General features: G+C 43.7%; 1 protein-coding gene across 3 annotated transcripts in view; it reads left to right on the forward strand.

The window, feature by feature from the left end:
* PTPRA (protein tyrosine phosphatase receptor type A) overlaps window positions 1–18,234 on the forward strand; it is a 111,220-nt gene that overhangs the window by 77,603 nt on the left and 15,383 nt on the right. For 2 of the 3 annotated variants that reach the window (XM_040981734.1, XM_040981735.1), the window contains 5 exons: window positions 463–547; window positions 1,617–1,690; window positions 1,896–2,032; window positions 14,930–15,020; window positions 16,747–16,823. In XM_040981734.1, the coding sequence (XP_040837668.1) occupies window positions 463–547; window positions 1,617–1,690; window positions 1,896–2,032; window positions 14,930–15,020; window positions 16,747–16,823 (464 nt within the window). Of the gene's footprint in view, window positions 1–462; window positions 548–1,616; window positions 1,691–1,895; window positions 2,033–9,854; window positions 9,949–14,929; window positions 15,021–16,746; window positions 16,824–18,234 lie in introns of those variants that run through there. The other variant, XM_040981736.1, reaches the window with a different exon arrangement.

The following is an 18,234-nucleotide window of genomic DNA, read 5'->3' on the forward strand; positions in this document are numbered from 1 at the left end:
GTGCCGGGAAATAATTTAAGTTCCTCTAGCTGGAGCCCAGTGATACTGAGAGTACAGTGTTGGCACTATATCCCCAGTCTGCCGTCAGCATTGGATGTATAAGAACATCCATATATTTGAGTGCCTGTTACATGCTAAGTACTTTATCAGGCTCTGTAGCAGTAAGGGAAACACAGTGCCTTCAAAGTTTTTTCCTAATGCAAGGGGATGAGTAGATGGATGTGTGGTGTGTGTGGAGGAGGTAAACATCCCACCCTAAGTTCCATGTATCTCCCACTGCATCCTAATGGCCTGGGTGGCTGTGGGATGTGTACGCTCTCCCATTTCTCTGTGTGTCTCCACATGCTGCCAACAGAAGTATTGAATGAGCTCTTCTTCCTCATCAGACTGTTTTGCTGAGTGTTAGCATGTGCCCTCTGGTGTACAATGTAGTAATGTCATATTCTGTTATCTTGATTTCAGATGAAACACCAATTATTGCCGTAATGGTGGCCCTATCCTCTCTACTAGTGATCGTGTTTATTATCATAGTCCTGTACATGTTAAGGTAAGCATAATGCTGCTTCTGCATTCTCTTAGACTCTGTCTTGGTACACCCAAGGTCTCAGTAAGTCCACACAGTAAGTCCTCTGCTGTGTACTGCAGGGATAAAAACAATGAGTAAGGTAAAGGGAAATGACTCATTATAGTACCAAAATTAAAATTTTACTTAGTGCTGATTGAAAAGCACTAGGTAAGTCTTCTTTAGCCCTGATCCCTCCAGTTTGCTTCCATTAGTACAGCCTAACCCAGAATGATAGTCTGGAGATTGGGAGACAAGCCATGGTCTGTGACTGGAGTTTCTGGAGCTTGCACTGTAACCAGGTGGAAGCAGCTCCTAAAAGGGCTAGAGTAAAATAAGAGGTAGGCTCAACAAATGCTTGCTTTATTTCTAGTTGACTTTTTGTCCCTAGTCCTGTTTGGGACACCTGTCCCTGGAGTGTGCTGTTGAACCCTGTGAGTTAAGTCATCCAGGGTCCTTTCGATATTAGCACCCAAACAGTGAGCGGAAGCAAAAAGGAAAGCTGTGGAAAGAAGAGGGCAGCGTATTTGCTCTCTGCTTGAATAACACGGCTAGCCTAACAGCTTCACTTGCTTCCTCTGCTCTGTTCTGCAGAGATAAGTAGTACCTTTGTGCACCCCCTCCAGTTTGAGGTATGTCTCCAGATTTCTGCAGGCGACTTATAGCCTAGCCAGATCTGGGTTCCATCCCCCACCCCATTCTTGAGCTCTGAGCTTCTCCTTGGAGCTCCCAGTCTGCACTGGGGAAGTACTAGGATTTTTATTTATCTGATAAACAGCTTCCAATATCCCCTGACTGTGCTACTTTCTCATATGGCTGCACCCTCTAGTAAATTCTGGAATTGGAGCTGCACAGAGGAGCCATGCAAGCTGGGGTGTCTTGCTGCCATGGCCTGGGTTGGACTCTAGTACATGGAGGGCCAGTGGGAGCATCCTGCAGTGGCAGCTTCCACAGGATGTGCTGTGCAGAAAAACTCATTGACTCACATGAATAAAAAAAAAAGTTGGTCTCTGTTGCCTCTATGTTGAGTTCTCTATAAACAATTTCTCATTAGGTTTAAGAAATACAAGCAAGCTGGGAGCCATTCCAATTCTTTCCGCTTATCGAACGGCCGCACTGAGGATGTAGGTAAGGCCATATATTAACTTTCATGGGGAACTTTCATGGAATAAAACCAATAATTTAGGGGTCCCCCCATCTTTTAAAAGAATTAAACTGCTGAAGGAAGAAATTTAAAAAGAAAAAAGTTTTTAAGAAAACCTAAGAAGCTTGATCCAGTAGTTAACTTAGTCCCCAGAAACAGCTAACTGACCATCCCCCTTGTCCACTGTAGAGCCCCAGAGTGTGCCACTTCTGGCCCGATCCCCAAGCACCAACAGGAAGTACCCACCCCTGCCCGTGGACAAGCTGGAAGAGGAGATCAACCGGAGAATGGCTGACGACAATAAGCTCTTCAGAGAGGAATTCAATGTGAGTTCTCTGACGAAGCTGGTGTATCAGCAGGGAGGAAGGCAGACCTAAGGTCAGGCCTTCAGAGTTGTGGGGTCACAAACAGATTTCTGTTGATTGAGAGGTGAGAAGTTTTTACGAAGTTCATCTCATTTCCTTTCTGTTGGATTACAACAGAAAAAAAATTTTCGCTTCACTTCCCTCCTCTACCTTTCCATCCATTCATCTGCTTTTCACATCTGCTGCTCATTTGTTGAATGAACACTTAATCCAACATCTAATATATGGCATGTAATATTCTAGGGAAGCCAAAGCTTCAGCCCCTGCTCAGCAAAGTCAATGTCCAGCAGGGAATCCTCACAAATAGGAGCACAAATAACAGCTTGAGTAGCGGTAGAGAACACGAAGGACTGGTGAGCAGGTGACCCTTAGCATCTGTAGAGTGGGCTGTCAGGGTGGGTCAGTGTGGAAGATCAGGCTGTTTCAGAGCACAGGCCTCAGCTTGGATGTTGAAATTCACATATATGTATTTATAATGTATTTCTTTAAGAGAAAGCACATATATATCACTGGTCTATTGCCCAAATCCCTACAGTAGCTAAAGCTGGGCCAAGCCCAAAACCGCAAGCCAGGAAATCAGTCCAGATCTCCCACATGAGTGGAAGCAACCCAACTACTCAGGAGCACTGGCAAAAAGCTGGAATCAGGAAGCAGAATCAGGCATGGAATCCAGGTACTTCCATATGAAACACAGGTGTCCTGACCAGCAGCATTTTTTTTTTTAAGATTTACATGTTTTTATTGGAAAGTCATATATAAAGAGAGGAGGAGAGACAGAGAGGAAGATCTTCTGTTCACTGATTCACTCCCCAAGTGGCCATAACAGCCAGAGCTGAGCCAAACCGAAGCCAGGAGCCAAGAGCTTCTTCAGGGTCTCCCATGCAGGTGCAAGGTCCCAAGGCTTTGGGCCATTCTTGACTGCTTTCCCAGGCCACAAGCAGGGAACTAGATGGGAAGTGGGGCTGTCAGGATTAGAACCAGTGCCCACATGAGATCCTGGTACCCATGTGGGATCCTGCTGTGTGCAAGGCAAGGACTTGACCCACTAAGCTATCATGCTGGTCCCCTGGCCAGCATCTTAACTGCTAGGCCAACATCCACCCTGAAATTTGCTGGGCTATGTTGTTTTGTTTTTTATGTAGCTCTCCCAAGGAAGTAGAACGTGTTTGTCAGCCATCAGTTGGTAATCCCAGATCAAAAGAGCTTTCTTGCAAAAGAATTGTTCTGAGACCTAATCATGGGAAGTAGGGGTAAGGAACATTCCAGGGTTTGGAAAACAGCAAGTACAAATTGTTAGGAATAAGGGTGATTAAGAGAAGGACACATTCAGAAAGTTACAGAAGTGCAGAATGGTTGAAGGGCAGAGACTTAGGGTATTAAGGGTGAAAAGCCATGGACCAATCTGGTATATATTTTGAAAAGATAAATATAGTTGCTGTAAGAGGAATAGCTATTGGGGCAAAGTACAGTTGGAGACTGTTTCAGTTGGTAGGCCCAAAGTGCTGCAACAGGCACACAGGGGCTGCATTGTGCCACAGTGGGTTAAGCAGTCACTTGGGGCATTCACATCCCATATCAGGGTGCCAAAGAGCAAGTGCTATCAGTGCTTCCAAACTAGCTTCGTATTACTGCAACTGGGAGGCAACAGGTGATGGCCCATGTACTCGGGTCCCTGCCATTGACATGAGAGTTGTAAGTGGAGTTGCTGGCTCCTGGCTTCCACCTAGTCCAGCTCCAGCTGTTTGAGTCATTTGGATAGTGAACTAGCAAGTGGAAGGTTAGTCTCACTTGCTCACTTTCTGTCGCTCTGCCTTTCAAATAAACAGAGAAGTAAATAAATCTTTATAACAAATACTAGTGAAGTACCCTAAAATGGCAGGGATTTCAAAAAGGGAAATGAATTTAAAGACATGTTGAAATTAAAGACATAGTTCTAGAATTGACTGAGTCATCAACTCAGGTATTGCTCAGCTGTTTCCTTCACATCTTTATGCTGAGCCGTGTATTAGCTGTGCCTCCTGAGGTGACTGTCCTCAGGAAGCCAAAATGGTTACCCCACATCTGGACATCACATACAGAAATAACAAGGTCCAGGGAGAAAAAGATTGACTGTTTCTTCCTTTTATTATTGAGGAAAATTTTCCCAGAATTTCTAGAGACTTCTTACCCCCTGCTCCATCTTAAGTCAGTCATAAGCATTATCATGCTACTGTTTCTGTGAAGTGAGTTCTTTCTTTGGAGAGGATATTCCTCAAAATCCCATGATAAGGTATTGCATGAAATCCCTGGGTGGTGGTAGTGTTCTTAAAGGTGTGATAGACAAACTTCTGTATTGTAGGGAGAGACATTGGCTTTGCTACCACAGACTCAGTGTTCATGGGTTCACTGAGCCCGCACTGGGGTATGAGGGAAAGGACTGACCCACACATCTTGGGTCCTTAGCAATACCTGCAATCTAAGAAGCATAAGTATTTCCTGCTTCTTGTTCCTGTTGTCCACTGCCCAGACCAGTTTAAATCCTGACCTCTGGTGAGGCAGATAGTATGGCAACTTGGTTGAAGTACAGTTTACTGGGAGGATTTCTCTCTTAAACCTATTTAGAGTTGTTAGTTCAGTAAGTTAACCCCACAACAGCCTCCTGAGCAGGGCCAGGATGCTTCATAGAACCATTTGTGCACCAGCTGGACTTTTCTCTAGCTCATAATTGATGTCAATAGGAGAATCAAAAGTGACTGTCAAAGGAGTGAGTTTTGTGGCAGGTGCCCCACTTTGAACTGATGCTGGGACCCTGCTGGGCATATCCAGATATATGTCTTCTGATTCTCATGATGCCTAATTGAAGTCGCTTGGTCTGGGCACCTAGTGTCTGTGATCAGGCTTACTCACTTTACATCCCAATACAAAGCTAGCTGTTTAGTCCTGCTGATGGACTCATGGTCTGGGCTGTTCACTGTGGTTCTCCTGTTTAGCCTTATCACAGACATCTTAGAGCCCCATAGAATCTATCAGAGCCAGCTTCTGCATGGCCTGCATACAACTGGAGAAACTTCTCTGTTCAGATCATTGAGTAAATCTGAGGTGGTCCCACAGGTATTACTCTTCCTTCTTAGCAGGAGGGGGACATACATTGCAGGAGCTATTTTGGTGTGCTATAGACTTTTGACCTTCAGGAAGTGTTGCTGAGTAGCAGGCCACTATATTTTTATGTCTAGCGTGTACATTCCAAGATAATAACTTCTTGTTCTTTGAGTTCTGTCAACTTAATATTGCTAATGTAGTTGTCACGGTGATGTCCTCTGAAACAGAAAAATCCTGATGATTGAGACCCAGCACAGAGAGGTGAAAATGATTTATCACCAAGACTGTCCCTGCCATCAGAGAGAGAAACTGCCCACCTTAAAGAGAATATACAGTTACAACATCAGTAGCTAATGCTAGTGGTCATTGTACATTCCATTGCATCACTAAATACAGAGATGTGAATGGACTATCTCTGCTTCTGCCCTGCATCTTGGGACTTAGCCTTTTGGTGGAAAGAGAGCACTGCTCCAGGAGCTTGCATTTGCTCTTTCTGTGACGGTCCCTATCCAGTGGGATGCATGTGAGTATTCTGCTGTTTGGCAGATCCTAATGTGAGGCCAGTTGCAACCAAAACTCCTTCCTTTGCCTGGCTTGCAGAAGTTCCATTCTCACCAGCATGTCCTAAAGGCCTTCTAGGTTCCCAGGAATTAGTTAGCTCAAAGCCAGAACCCAGTAAACCCCAAGATGCCTTTCCATTTACCCAATTTGTAGTTACCTTGGCAGAAGCCTTCAGATTCTTAGGGAATTAGGGGAAGATGTGGAAGAAGTTCATAGTGTGTGTTGGTGTGCTATTGCTGGATTCTTTCTTACAGGTGCCTGCTTCCCCCCTTTACTTTGTGAGTGACTTGGGGTCTATAAAATGGCCCATCCTTAGAAGCTGGATGGTAAGGTCACCTCTAATTCAGTTACCTAGGAGCTGTGCCCTCAGCTGAGCTAAGCTGGCAGCTCCCATTTCCATTATTGACATTTATTTAATGACATTATCCCCAACCAGAAATGACAGCAACGTTGTCATTTAGTGCCCCTTTAGTGCCCCTTCCCTACCACTAAGTTCACAAATTTTGTAGTATAGTTTTCTTCATGAAAGCAAGATGCAGTGGAGCCTAATAGAGATTTCTGAAAGTGGGCTTTCTCCAGATTCACTCCAAACTTCAGCATCATTTCATTTGTCCCATTTAAAGCCCTTTCACATGAACAACCTGAGAAGGATGCACATTCTATTGACTTTAAACTCGGCAGCCAGTGAAATTCTGAAGTCTTAACATAAGGCTTGGCAAAATGCCTAACAGTCCTAGAAAGGCCCCAGGTCTAGGCTGCCCCTGGGGGATAAACGTTGGAGCTGGACTGTTCTTATTTTGTTATCAAATATTGTCAGAAGCAAGCCTGCTGCTTGGTTCAACGTTTCTCATCTCCTGGACTCCCTCACCCTTTTACTGCCAGCTGGCACACATCGTAGGTAATCGCAAGCAGGAACTAACGTAGCAGTTGTACAGCGATGAGCACCTTGCTGTTTCCAATCCTAGAAATTGGTTGATGGTCCCTTTCCTTCTGCCTGTACCCAGTAATAGGTTCATATCACTCATATTTCTCCCAATGGTCTCAACCACAGTTAACTGCAAAATAAATTTAAGGGGTGTTTCTAAAACAAGAGAAGGCAGCTACACTAAATTAAGCAAAAAATAAACAGAACTATTGATTGGAAAGATTGAGGGAGCCAGCTGGATCAAAAGGTGAGCCTGAAAACCAAGCCTCAGGCAAACTAAGTCTTTTCTTGGTGCTCTGTAGTGCCGCTAGGGAAGATCTTGTTTCTTCATAGTTTTCAGAATCCTGGGAAAGGGAATCTGGCCCAGGTGGGGAAGTATGGCTATGCTTAGGTCAGCCATGACACAGCATGCCATTCTTACCACTTGGTGTCTGCTCTCATAGAATAGTGTTTTTACCATCATCAGGTCAGGAATTAAGATTCAGACAACTGGCTCAATTGGCTAATCTTCCACCTACAAGCACTAGCATCCCAGATTGGTGCCAGCCAGGTCATGGCCGGTTGCTCTACTTGCCATTCAGCTCCTTGCTGGTGGCCTGGGAGAGCAGTAGAGGATGACCCAAAGCCTTGGAGCCCTGCACTCACATGAAATACCTGGAGGAAGCTCCTGACTGCTGACTTTGGATCAGCTCAGCTCTGGCCTTTGCAGCCACTTGGGGAGTGAACCAGTAGATGGAAGATTTTTTCTGTCTCTCTCAGTATATCTGCCTTTCCAAGAAAAATATATAAATCTTTAAAAAAAAAAATTAAGACATCAAAATGGAAAGCAGAGAAAGCTGATAGATTCTGAAAGTGGTGAGTTGGGTCACAGGTAGAGAATTTTGCATTATTATCCAGATTTTGTGCTAACCTGTGGGAATTTAAACAGTACAGCAGAGAACACAGCAGTTCACAGGATGCACATGGTCTGTAGCATGGAAAGAGGATCAGCTGCATCAACTACTCGGGAGAGTATAGATTAAAACCAATTGATTTGTTCCTATCAAATTAGAAAATGTTTAAAGATGGATATCAAAAATAGGCTAAAGAAGGGGGGATAGCAATATTCTTGTACACAAATTCAGGGAGCTTAAATTGAAATAGTGTTGGAAAGGTGATTTAATACTAGCTATTGAAACTTAACATGTTTCCTAATGTTTCTAGGATTGGGTCTGCAGGATAACCTCTGTATATTTGTAGAAAGGTGCTCATTACATTGTGGTTTATAATAATGAAGAATATTTAAAGCCAAGGATCTACCAAATAGTAGAATTATTATATGAGAAATCATTTCACAGCTTAATATACATAGCATAATCCCTTTAAAATTACTTAAGAGACCAACAGCTCCCATCCTCTGGCCCACCCCCCAAATACACACAACAGCTGAAGCCAGAAGCTAAGAGCTCAGTTCAGGTCTCCCATGTGGGTGGCAGGGACTCAAATACTCAAGCCATCTCCCACTGCCTTGCAGGAACCATGGCACCAGGAGCCAGAGCTCAAGCCCAGGTACTCCAGCATGGGACACAGCATTCCAGCTGGCATCTTACCCACTTGGTTACATGCCTACTCTTAGAATACGATTTTTGTTTTTAAGAATATCTAATGTATAGGTATATTAATGTATCTTTTTAAGTCTGAGAGTGCCAAGAACTGTGAACAGGGACCTACCTACTAACAGGGTGGAAGATAGAGGGACTGGAGTTTTCTGCCTGGTTATTTGGCTTTCTTTTATGGCAGACATCCTTTTTAGATGTTTTTTCAAATATAGGTCGTTTTTAATATGGGAAATAAAGCTAATTGGCCTTGCTGTGTGTTAGTGGGTATATAGCATCTAAAATAAGGCAGCTGCTGTCCCTGGTTTGAACTGTGCCAGGAGTCTTTTGGTAACATTGCTGTAAAAGACCTTATCACTGAATGGGGTGTTGCTCTGCAAAGAAATGGGAGCATGGCAGTGAACAGCTGAGGGAACAATAGGCATGTAGAACATGACAACTGTTTTCAGTGTTGTGCAAGCCAAAAGGAGAGACTGTGCAGCACTCCTGTGAATCCTAGCACAGGCAATGGCCTTCATCCTAGAGTTACAGCTAGAATTTTTAATTCACATTTGTCTTAGGAAGAAGCACTGAACTTGTTTGAAAGAAATACTTTGAAAATTCACCGACTGAGGTCTCTAAAACATGTCCAAGTTATACAAAGAAAAAAGTAACAATAAAATTTGCTGAGGAAGGGATATGTGAGAGGGAAAGAGGAGGAGCCAGAGAAAGTAGTCAGTCTCTGTGTGTGTGAGCCGTGGCGTCCTTCCTGAGGACTCCACATCTTTGCTGTCAGTTTACATCCAGAAACAGGATGTGTATCATCTGATGTTAGCACTGAGGTAGCATCTGACTTGAATTAGGAGGGAGAGCCTCTACGTTGAAGAATTGTCACTGAATAAATGAATCGAAGTCCACTGTGCTATGGGAACTGTCAGGAACGACATTGGCAAGGGCAAGTGCCAGAGAAGGTGCCAGCTAACAATCGGGCTTATACTACTGAGTGTTAGGGATATCCAAAAGATTTCATGAATTGGATGTGAGGTCCTTTCAGGTAGATTTATTCCAGGAACTACTTTGGAAGATAATAAATGTTCTGTCACTGCACAGTGTTCAGGAACAACATGGAGACTTGAGTGGGAGGATTTGGAAGGGATGCAGATGTCAGAGTAAGGTTCAGTGCTGTGCTGGAGTCCCCAGGGAAAATGGATGAGGAAAGAAATGGAAGGTGTGAAGATTGCAAAGGAAGAGTCAAGCTGCAAGTTTTCATTGCAGGAGAGTATTATCTTCAGAAAAACTTGTGAGCTCATCGGATAAGTTATTAGGACTGACAAGTTATTTTAGCAAGGATGTAAGAAGGAAGCAGCATAGAAATTGACATATTTGTATATGCAAACAAATAGAAAATCTAACAATACTTTTCAAAAGATGCTATTTACAAAAGCACCAACAATATAAACTACCTAAAATGAATTTTGCAAATATTTTGAGCAAATTATGGAAGTGTTTCAAGACATTAAATGACTGAAGCTTGAATTAGTGGTGAGATAGGCTCAGTGGATTAGAAGGCTCAGTATTATGAAGATGTCAGTTCTCCCCAAACTGATAAGTAGATTCAATGCGATTCCAATAAAAATCCCAACAGGTTTTTTGTGGAACTTGACAAGCTGATTCTAAAATTTATATGGAGGAGAAAAGATGCAAGAATAGCCAAGACATTCCTGAAGAAGAAGAACAAGGTGAGGAGACCTGCCTTACCAGATAATAGTTATTTTAAAATTTTTAGTACTTAAGATAGTTTTGTATTGGCACTGGGATAGACATGTTGACCGACGGAATAAAATAGCCCAGAAGCAGATCCACATGTGAATAGAAATAACCACTGTTGCCCTCTTGGTGTGGATAAGGATGGCCTCTACAATAAACAGGGAGGGGCAAGTGGGCAACCCTGGGGAATAGATGAATTTGGAAACTTACACTAAACCCAAAAAATCACTTTCATTTGATATACAAACACCAAAACTTAAAAGACAAAATGATAAAACATAGGGAGCGTAATATGTAGGAAGGTGTTCCAGCAAGAAAGGATTTCTTAAGACTTAAAATGTTGGTAAAAAGGAAATATTAGTAAATTTGATTTCTGAAAATAGATACCGTAAAGAAAATGACAGGACAGGTGCAGACTTGTTGAAAGATCTTTGTATTGGGTTAACTGACACGAGGTAAATATCTAGAGAATAGGAACAGCTCTTATAAATTAATGGAAAGATAAAATGATAAAATTATTTTTAAAAATTAATGAGAAAAGAATCCAGTAGAACAAGGCAGACACTTGACAAGATACTTCACAGAAGTGGCAGTCGTTTCTACCAATAACTGTTATTACTCATTAACACGTATAATCAAATAGATGTAAACTCAAACCACATTTAATATGCTTAAATAGTAAATGCTTGATAAGGGTTCAGAACAGATGCCAGGAGTGTAAGTTGGTACAAATACTTTGAAAACAAATCTGTCTGTGTGTGATAAGGTTAGAGAGTTCCATACCTGGAATTCTTGCAGATAAGTGCAAGAAGCATGCACAAATTTATGCTCAGAAGAGAACTGTTAGCTGTCACAGCACAAATCAGGCATCAGTACATGTTGATACTTATGTCAAAATGGAGCACTACAAAATGGTTCACATAAACTTGAACTACAGGCACTATAACCAGAATAGCTTAAAAACATGACGTTGACCCCCAAAACAGCAAGTCACTGCTTGTCTGTGTTCCACTTTTACCTGGCAGTAGACTCAGCAATAGTGAGATATTGTTGAGGGACACAAAATGATGGTACAACTAAGTTCAAGCAAGGTGGTAATAAACAAAATTCAAAGACAACTTCTAAGTTAAATTGGATATTGACTCACTTTTATAAAACGTGTGTGTGTATGAGAAAATTTGGTGGGATGAGGGTGATAATTTTAAAAAATTATTTTGAAAAAACAGACTGTACTTAGCCTTGGTTCCAGTTAAAACTTAAGAGAAAGATGGTGTTTGTTGCCACCTAGTGTTTGTAGAAAATATAACGTCTTCTAAGCTTCTTGGGCAGCGGCTCTGTGCTAGCTCACAGGCCTGGGTTTCTCAGAGCAGGACGAGAAGGAGTTTCCTGCTTTCCTTTCTGCTTGAGAATCGTCAGTCTGAACTTGTACAGCCAGCACTGTGTTCTGCAGGGCAAGCACTATCTTTCCTCTTGCTGAACAGGGGCTTTTGTTTCTTACTATTGCTTTCAAGAGCTTTAACCCTCCCTCCACCCCCAATGGAGCCCTACGTTTGGTTTGGTTTTGCCACAAAGACCAGGGGAGTAAGGATGCTGAGAAGACCCTGCGTGGTGGAAAGCTGTGAACAGCTAGCCTACGCCAGGGCCGAGGCAGCAAGCCGTCCATGCGTACTGATCTGTGGCATGGTATCTGTTCTGTGTGCAGGAGTGCAGCCCAGGAAATGCTTTTCTCTCCTCTTATGTTGGTTTCTTCCTGATGAAATAGCATAAGAACCTCCAGGGTTTAGACTCAAAAGGAGCACATGGGCTTGCCCTTCGGTCTTTCACAGTAATTTCTCCTACCACAGTCCTGATTATTCTCAGGAAAATATTTGCTCCTATTTTTAGATTTATTTATTTAAAAGAAGAGATCTTCCATTCACTGGTTCACTCTCCAGATGGCTACATTGGCCAGATCTGGGCCAGGCTAAAGCCTGGAGATGGGAATTCTGAATGTCCAGGTCTATCAGATGACCAGAAGGGACCCAGATATGGAGGCCAACTTCTTGCTGTCTTCCCAGACCTCTGAACAGGAAACTGGATCAGAAAGAAAGTAGGTGAGACTGCAACAAGTGCCCATGTGGAATGACAATGGCACAATAGCCTAGTGGCTAGATCCCTACCTTGCATGTACCAGCATTCTATATGGATGCCAGTGTGTGTCCCAGATGCTCCACATCCCATCCAGCTCCCTGCTTGTGGCCTGGGAAAATAGTCGAATATGGGCCAAAGCCTTAGGACCCTGTACCCATCTGGGAGACTCAAAAGAAGCTCTTGGTTTGTTCCTGGCTCCGGATTGACCCAGTTCCAGCCATTGTGGCTACTTGCGGAGTGAAGCAGCAAACAGAAGACCTTTCTCTATCTGCTTCTCTCTGTAAATCTGCCTTTCCAAGAAAAACAGATAAGTCTTTAATAATAATTTTAAAAATAGTGGCTTAACCCTCTGTGCCACAACACCAGCCCCTTTTCATTTCTTAAAGCTCTGGCCAGATGATTCCTTTTGGGCTGACGAATTTTTTCCCTTAATTATCTAAGCAGAACGCCTGGAATCATCATTCGTTCTTTTCCTCTGTTCGATCTACCTTCTGTTCATCTTTTCTCCAAATCAGATCATCCCAGCTGCAGGGTGGAGCTCAAGAGCATCCTGTACCAGCACCTTCCCAGGCTCCCCTACCTGCTCTTGCCCCTTTCCCCCTAGCAACCAGTTACTCCCTAACATGTCAACTGGACCATATCAGAAACCTTTGCTGATTTCCCCATGCACTTTAATACCCCAGCCTTACTCAAGGACCTGTGTGGAAATATATGAGCTGCTCTTGCCCCACTCATCTTCCCCCTCTTCCTTCCAGGGGCTGTGTTTACTGCCCCTGTGGTGCCAGCCTGCCAACTCTGGGACATTGCAGATGCTGTTCTGCCAGCTCTGCCACCCTCCCTTGGGGAGGCCCCCCACCTTCTCTGCCTGTGGTCCCCTAGAGTCTGTCTGTTCTCCCATTGCATTTGTCCTGGTATGGAGTTCTGTGTGTGTTTGCTTGTCTAATGCCTGTCCTTCACCCACATGTTTGTATTGTGTACAAGGGCAAAGCTGTTTATGTTTGGTCACCCTTTTGTAGCCGAGGGCCTCATAGACACAAGTGGGTATTTGTTGACAAGATGAATGAGAAGTTATTGTGAATTGTTTCCCTCCTGCTGCTCAGTACTAAGGGGCTCCCCGTTTGGGGCCATTCTATACAATGATAAAGCAAATGATTTCTTTTTTAAAGATTGATTGTTTAATTCTGAAAAGTCAGCATTACAAACAGGAAGAGACAGAGGAAGCTTTCATCAACCGGCTAATTCCCCGGATGGCCACAAAGGCCAGTGTTGGACCAATATTAAAGCCAGGAGCTTCACCTTGGTCTCCCACAGAGTCCAAACACAGGCTGTCTGCAGCTGCTTTTCCCAGGCCGTTAGCAGAGAGCTAGATTAGAAGTAGGGCAGCTGGGGTCGACACTACAGCCTGGCAGGTCAAACTGCGGCCTGCAACTGCTGCTCCACTTCTGATCCGGCTCCCTGCTAATGTGCCTTGGAAGGAGCAGAAGAAGGTTCAGGTCTTTGGGCCCCTTCATCCATGTGGAAGACCTGGAAGAAGTTTCTGGCTCCTTGCTTTGGACCAGCCTAGCTCCAATGGAGTTGTTTGGGTACTGAACCAGTGGATGGAAGATCCTTCTCTCTCTCTCTCTCCCTCCCTTTTTCCTCTCTCTCACCCTAACTCTTTCAAATAAATAAAATTTTTTTTAAGACAGAACAGCCAAGACATAAACCAGCACCCATGTGAGATGCTGATGTCACTGAGAGCAGCTTAGCATGCTCTGCCATAACACTGGCCCCAAAGTAAATGATTTCCTTAGAATAGATTCTCTGCAGTGGAATGACTAGGTCCAAAAATATAAACATCTTTAAGGCTTGTAAAACATTTTTCCAAATCACTGAACATAAAGTTATGTCTACAGGATGCAGCTGCTGGCTCCTGGCTTCGGCCCTGCCCAGCCCTGACTGTTGCATGCATTTAGGGGGTTTACCAGTAGATGGAAGATATTTCTCCTCCCCCTTCTTGCTCTGTCACTCTGCCTCTCTTATAAATAATTTTTTTTAATGTCCATAGCAGTTTCTAATCTTTGTACTTAAGTCTGGTGCAGAATATAAACATTTAGCAGAATATTAAAAAAATTTTTTTTTTTGCCTAGATTGAAATTTGTAACTGCACCCCTTTTTTGCTTTCTTGATTTTGAATATACGGAATAGAAAAACAGGTCAAATAATAAAATTTACTTCCCCATGCTGATAAAGCTCACTTGTTGAATGCTTATTCTGTGCCACAACAAAGATAATCTCTTTACCCATTTATGAGAATTTGACAGTTGAACAGATTCACTAAAATCCCTCTCACTTCAAATCATGTACCTCCCTGTGCTAGCTGATTGACATTTGCTCTAAAACCATAACCAATTTAATGTGGCCCTACCCAAGCCGCCACTTCCTAACTGCTGCACCTCTATGGATGCCTTCCCACTCACTCACCTGCCAGTCCTTGCTTCCTTGCCTTGTGATGCTGTTAGGGGCTGTGACCTTGTATAGCTTCAGTGAGAGCCTAGAGCGTTTGGCCCTCCAGCACCCTCTTAGGAGGTGCTGCCTGAGATATGTCCTCTCTGCCCAGTGGTTAGGGCCACAACAAATGGCCTGTTTTCAGAGGTGATCCTCCCCGGCCCACCATTGCAGCAGGTCCCTAAACATGGACTGGCCTTGAGCATCCTGTGTTTATAGTGGCAGGAAAGGCATTCTGTCTCCTGAGGATTCGTTGTGGCTAGAACTGGCTGCAGCAGGTTGTATGGTTGTGTTTGTCCCAGTTGATAACACCTTGAATTTCTCTTACCCTTCCAGGCTCTCCCTGCTTGTCCTATCCAGGCCACCTGTGAGGCTGCTTCCAAGGAAGAAAACAAGGAAAAAAACCGATACGTAAACATCTTGCCTTGTGAGTGTTTGAAGGGTTTCTAGAAACCTAACCAGATTTCCTGAGGATGGGAAGGGTCTTGCTGTCAGTCACACGAGGGTTGGTAACAAGATAGGGTTGGGGGTTTGGAGAACCTTTATGATTCCCAAAGTAAGCCCAGGATTTTTGTGGCAGGCTTCCAAAGTTTATAGGGGCCAGAGAGAGCAGCTTCACCAGGACAGCAGGAAGTGAGTTAGAATGGTGGTGGTGGCAATTGTAATGGTTTTACATAATGCTCATTGAAACAAATTCTAACCCACAGTTCTCCGTGACCCCCTCCTCAGTATTAGCCACTGTTGATTATTTGATCTAGAACCTAATGAGCATTTTTCTAGGACAGTTGTCTCAAGAGTGGGATGCAAATCCAGTGGGGAGAGGAGGATGTTTGAACTTTGGTTTATTTATTTATGAATGACAGAGAGAAACAAGTATGGCCCAGGCTGTGCTGGGGCAAAACGAACAGCCAGCAAAGATATCCAGGTCTCCCCTGAGTGGCAGGAACCGAGTTCCTTGAGCCATCACTGCAGCCTTCCAGGGTGTGTGTTGGTGTGAAGCTGAGGTCAGGAGCCAGAGCCAGGAACCAAGCACAAGCTATAGCAGACATCCTAACTACTGTCCTGACCTTGCTCTATTTGGTTTGTAATTCGTTCTGTTATTTATGAATACATGATATAGTAGTGTTGTGTATAATTTATCAACAAATGGAGCAAATGTTAGATACACCTGCTAATTTTTTTTTTTAAGATTCATTTGCTTTGAGAGAGTTACGGAAAGAGGGAGAGCCAGAGAGAAAGAAAAATCTTCCAGTCTCTGGTTCACTCCCCAATTAACCAGCCAGACTGAAGCCAGGAGCTTCACCCAGGTCACCCATGTGCAAGGGCCCAAGGACTTAGGCCATCTTCTACTGCTTTCCCAGATGCATTAATAGGGAGCTGGAACAGAAGTGGAACAGCCAGCACCCCAACTGGTGCCCATATAGGAGACCAGCATTGTCAGTGGTAGCTTAACCTGATATACCACTACACTGTTCACTCTCCTTCCCCCTGAAATTTTGTTGGAGTAACAGACATTTACAGATATTTATGTCTTATATTTATGTGCATACACACCTGTGGGTATGACTGTATATTACATATATTCAAATACATGTTACAGATATTCAAATATTATACGCCTCACTGTGGTATTTCTTTTATGGCATATATTGTCAGTCCATCTGTCAAGAAACACTTTCTAGGGCAGGTGTTGGTGCAGGAGGTTCAGCCCCTCAGGATGCCTGCATCTCATATCAGAGTTCCAGCCTCACTACTCTGTGCTTCCGGTCCAACTTCCCACCCGTGTGGCTGGCAGACAGCAGAGCATGGCCCAAGTGCTTGGATTCCTGCCACCCACATGGAGATCCAGATGGAGTTCCTGACTCCAGCCTGGCCCAGCTCTGGCTGTTGCAGGCATTTAAGGAATAGTAGATGATCTCTTTCTGTCAGTGTGCGTTTCAAATTTAAAAAAAAAAAAAGAGCACTTGGAGTATTTATCCTTTTTATCAACTGTTAGTCATCCATATTGTGGATATTTAACTAGTACCTTAATGATATTTGATGCGTTTCCTGACTTTTTTTTTTTCTGGTAAATAGTATTCATTAGACTGCACACATGTCTCAGCTGTGAAACAACATTGTAATTTATTGATGATAATTTTTTTTTCTCCTAGATGACCACTCTAGAGTCCATCTGACACCAGTGGAAGGGGTTCCGGACTCCGATTACATCAACGCTTCATTCATCAACGTAAGGGGCTCAGGCCTCCCTTATTCCCTCTGTGATCAGGGGCTGCTGTCTCTTGGCACCTTCTCAGCTGCGCTTTAGGACGGATGTTTATCATTCTCAAGCTTATCCTGAGTGATTTGACTTTTTAAAGGTGTTTCCAATGCATTTATCTACCTGGCCTTCATTCCCAAAGCTTTCCCATGCAGAAATCAGAATCTAATTGTGTATTGTTCTGTAATAGTCAGTGAGTCCTTTATTGAGCTTATTCAGATACCAGTGAACAATAGCGGGCCTAGCCCTCAATAGCAAAAATAAGCAAGAACAGCACCAGCACAGAAGAGGAGCATTTGTGCCTGTGCTTTTTAATTCATTGGGAAGGAGCTAAATGCCTTTATACCAGTCCAGGATTGGATCACATGCTTACATCTCCTCTGTAGTCACTGGTTAGAATAGTGACTCTCATGGTGTGCCCATCTGAGATCAGGGAGTGGTTATCTTCTAAGCCAGTAGAAGGTTAATGTCCAAACTTAAGTGTGGTTCTAATGGCAAGGAAGAAAGAAAGGGGAAGAATGACTGAAGTTAGTTCACTTCTGTGGGGGTGTACAGCCCCTCCTAATGGAGAGGATGCAGGAGCATTTTGGTGCTGACTTCCCAATGGGACTTCGATGCTGCTTGGGGTCCACGTGATCCTGTAATAATTTAGTAGTGACTTCTCATAGAGCAGGAAAACGACATGTGCTTAATGTGCTCTTCAGAGAACCATTGCTTTCTTGACAGCTTTATTACCATAAGCAGCATTGGGCATCCTGAGTTAAAGTCCCTGTTTCTCTCTTAACTAACATTTGCTGCAACTTAAAAAATTATTTTTTCAATGGAAGTTTTAACATGTTTTCCTCTTGCTGACTTTAAACTTTGCTGATTTGATTGGACTGGAATAGGAAGTGGTTTCTCGGAGTTGGACCCCTTGCTTTGTCACAGCCGCTGCCTTGCAGACTTGTGTTTCTCATCATTGCTGTGGTGTGACTGTATCCCATCAGTGACGCTGCCTGAGAGAGGCAGAGGGGATTTATGGGCCTTAAATCAAATGATTGTTCCCTTCCCTAGGACTTCTCAGGTGCACACTACATTTAGACAAGTGAAGTTGAAAATATGCACAACCAGCAGCGCATTAAACCTCCACTTGTGTGTCAGTTTCCCATATGGGTATTGGTTTGAGTCACAGCTGCTCCACTTCCATCCAGCTCCCTGCTAACAGCCTGGGGAAGCAGTGGAGCATGGCCCAAATGTTTGGACTCCTGCCACCCACGTGAGAGACCTGGAAAAAGCTGCTGGCTCCGAGCTTCAAACCATCCTAGCTCCGGTCATTGGGGTCATTTCAGGAGTGAACTAGCAATTTCTCTCTCTCTCTCTCTCTCTCTCATTCAATCTAAAT

Source organism: Ochotona curzoniae, unplaced genomic scaffold, assembly GCF_017591425.1.
Source record: "Ochotona curzoniae isolate NIBS_2020 unplaced genomic scaffold, NIBS_Ocur_1.0 contig_3520, whole genome shotgun sequence".
Lineage (NCBI taxonomy): Eukaryota > Metazoa > Chordata > Mammalia > Lagomorpha > Ochotonidae > Ochotona > Ochotona curzoniae.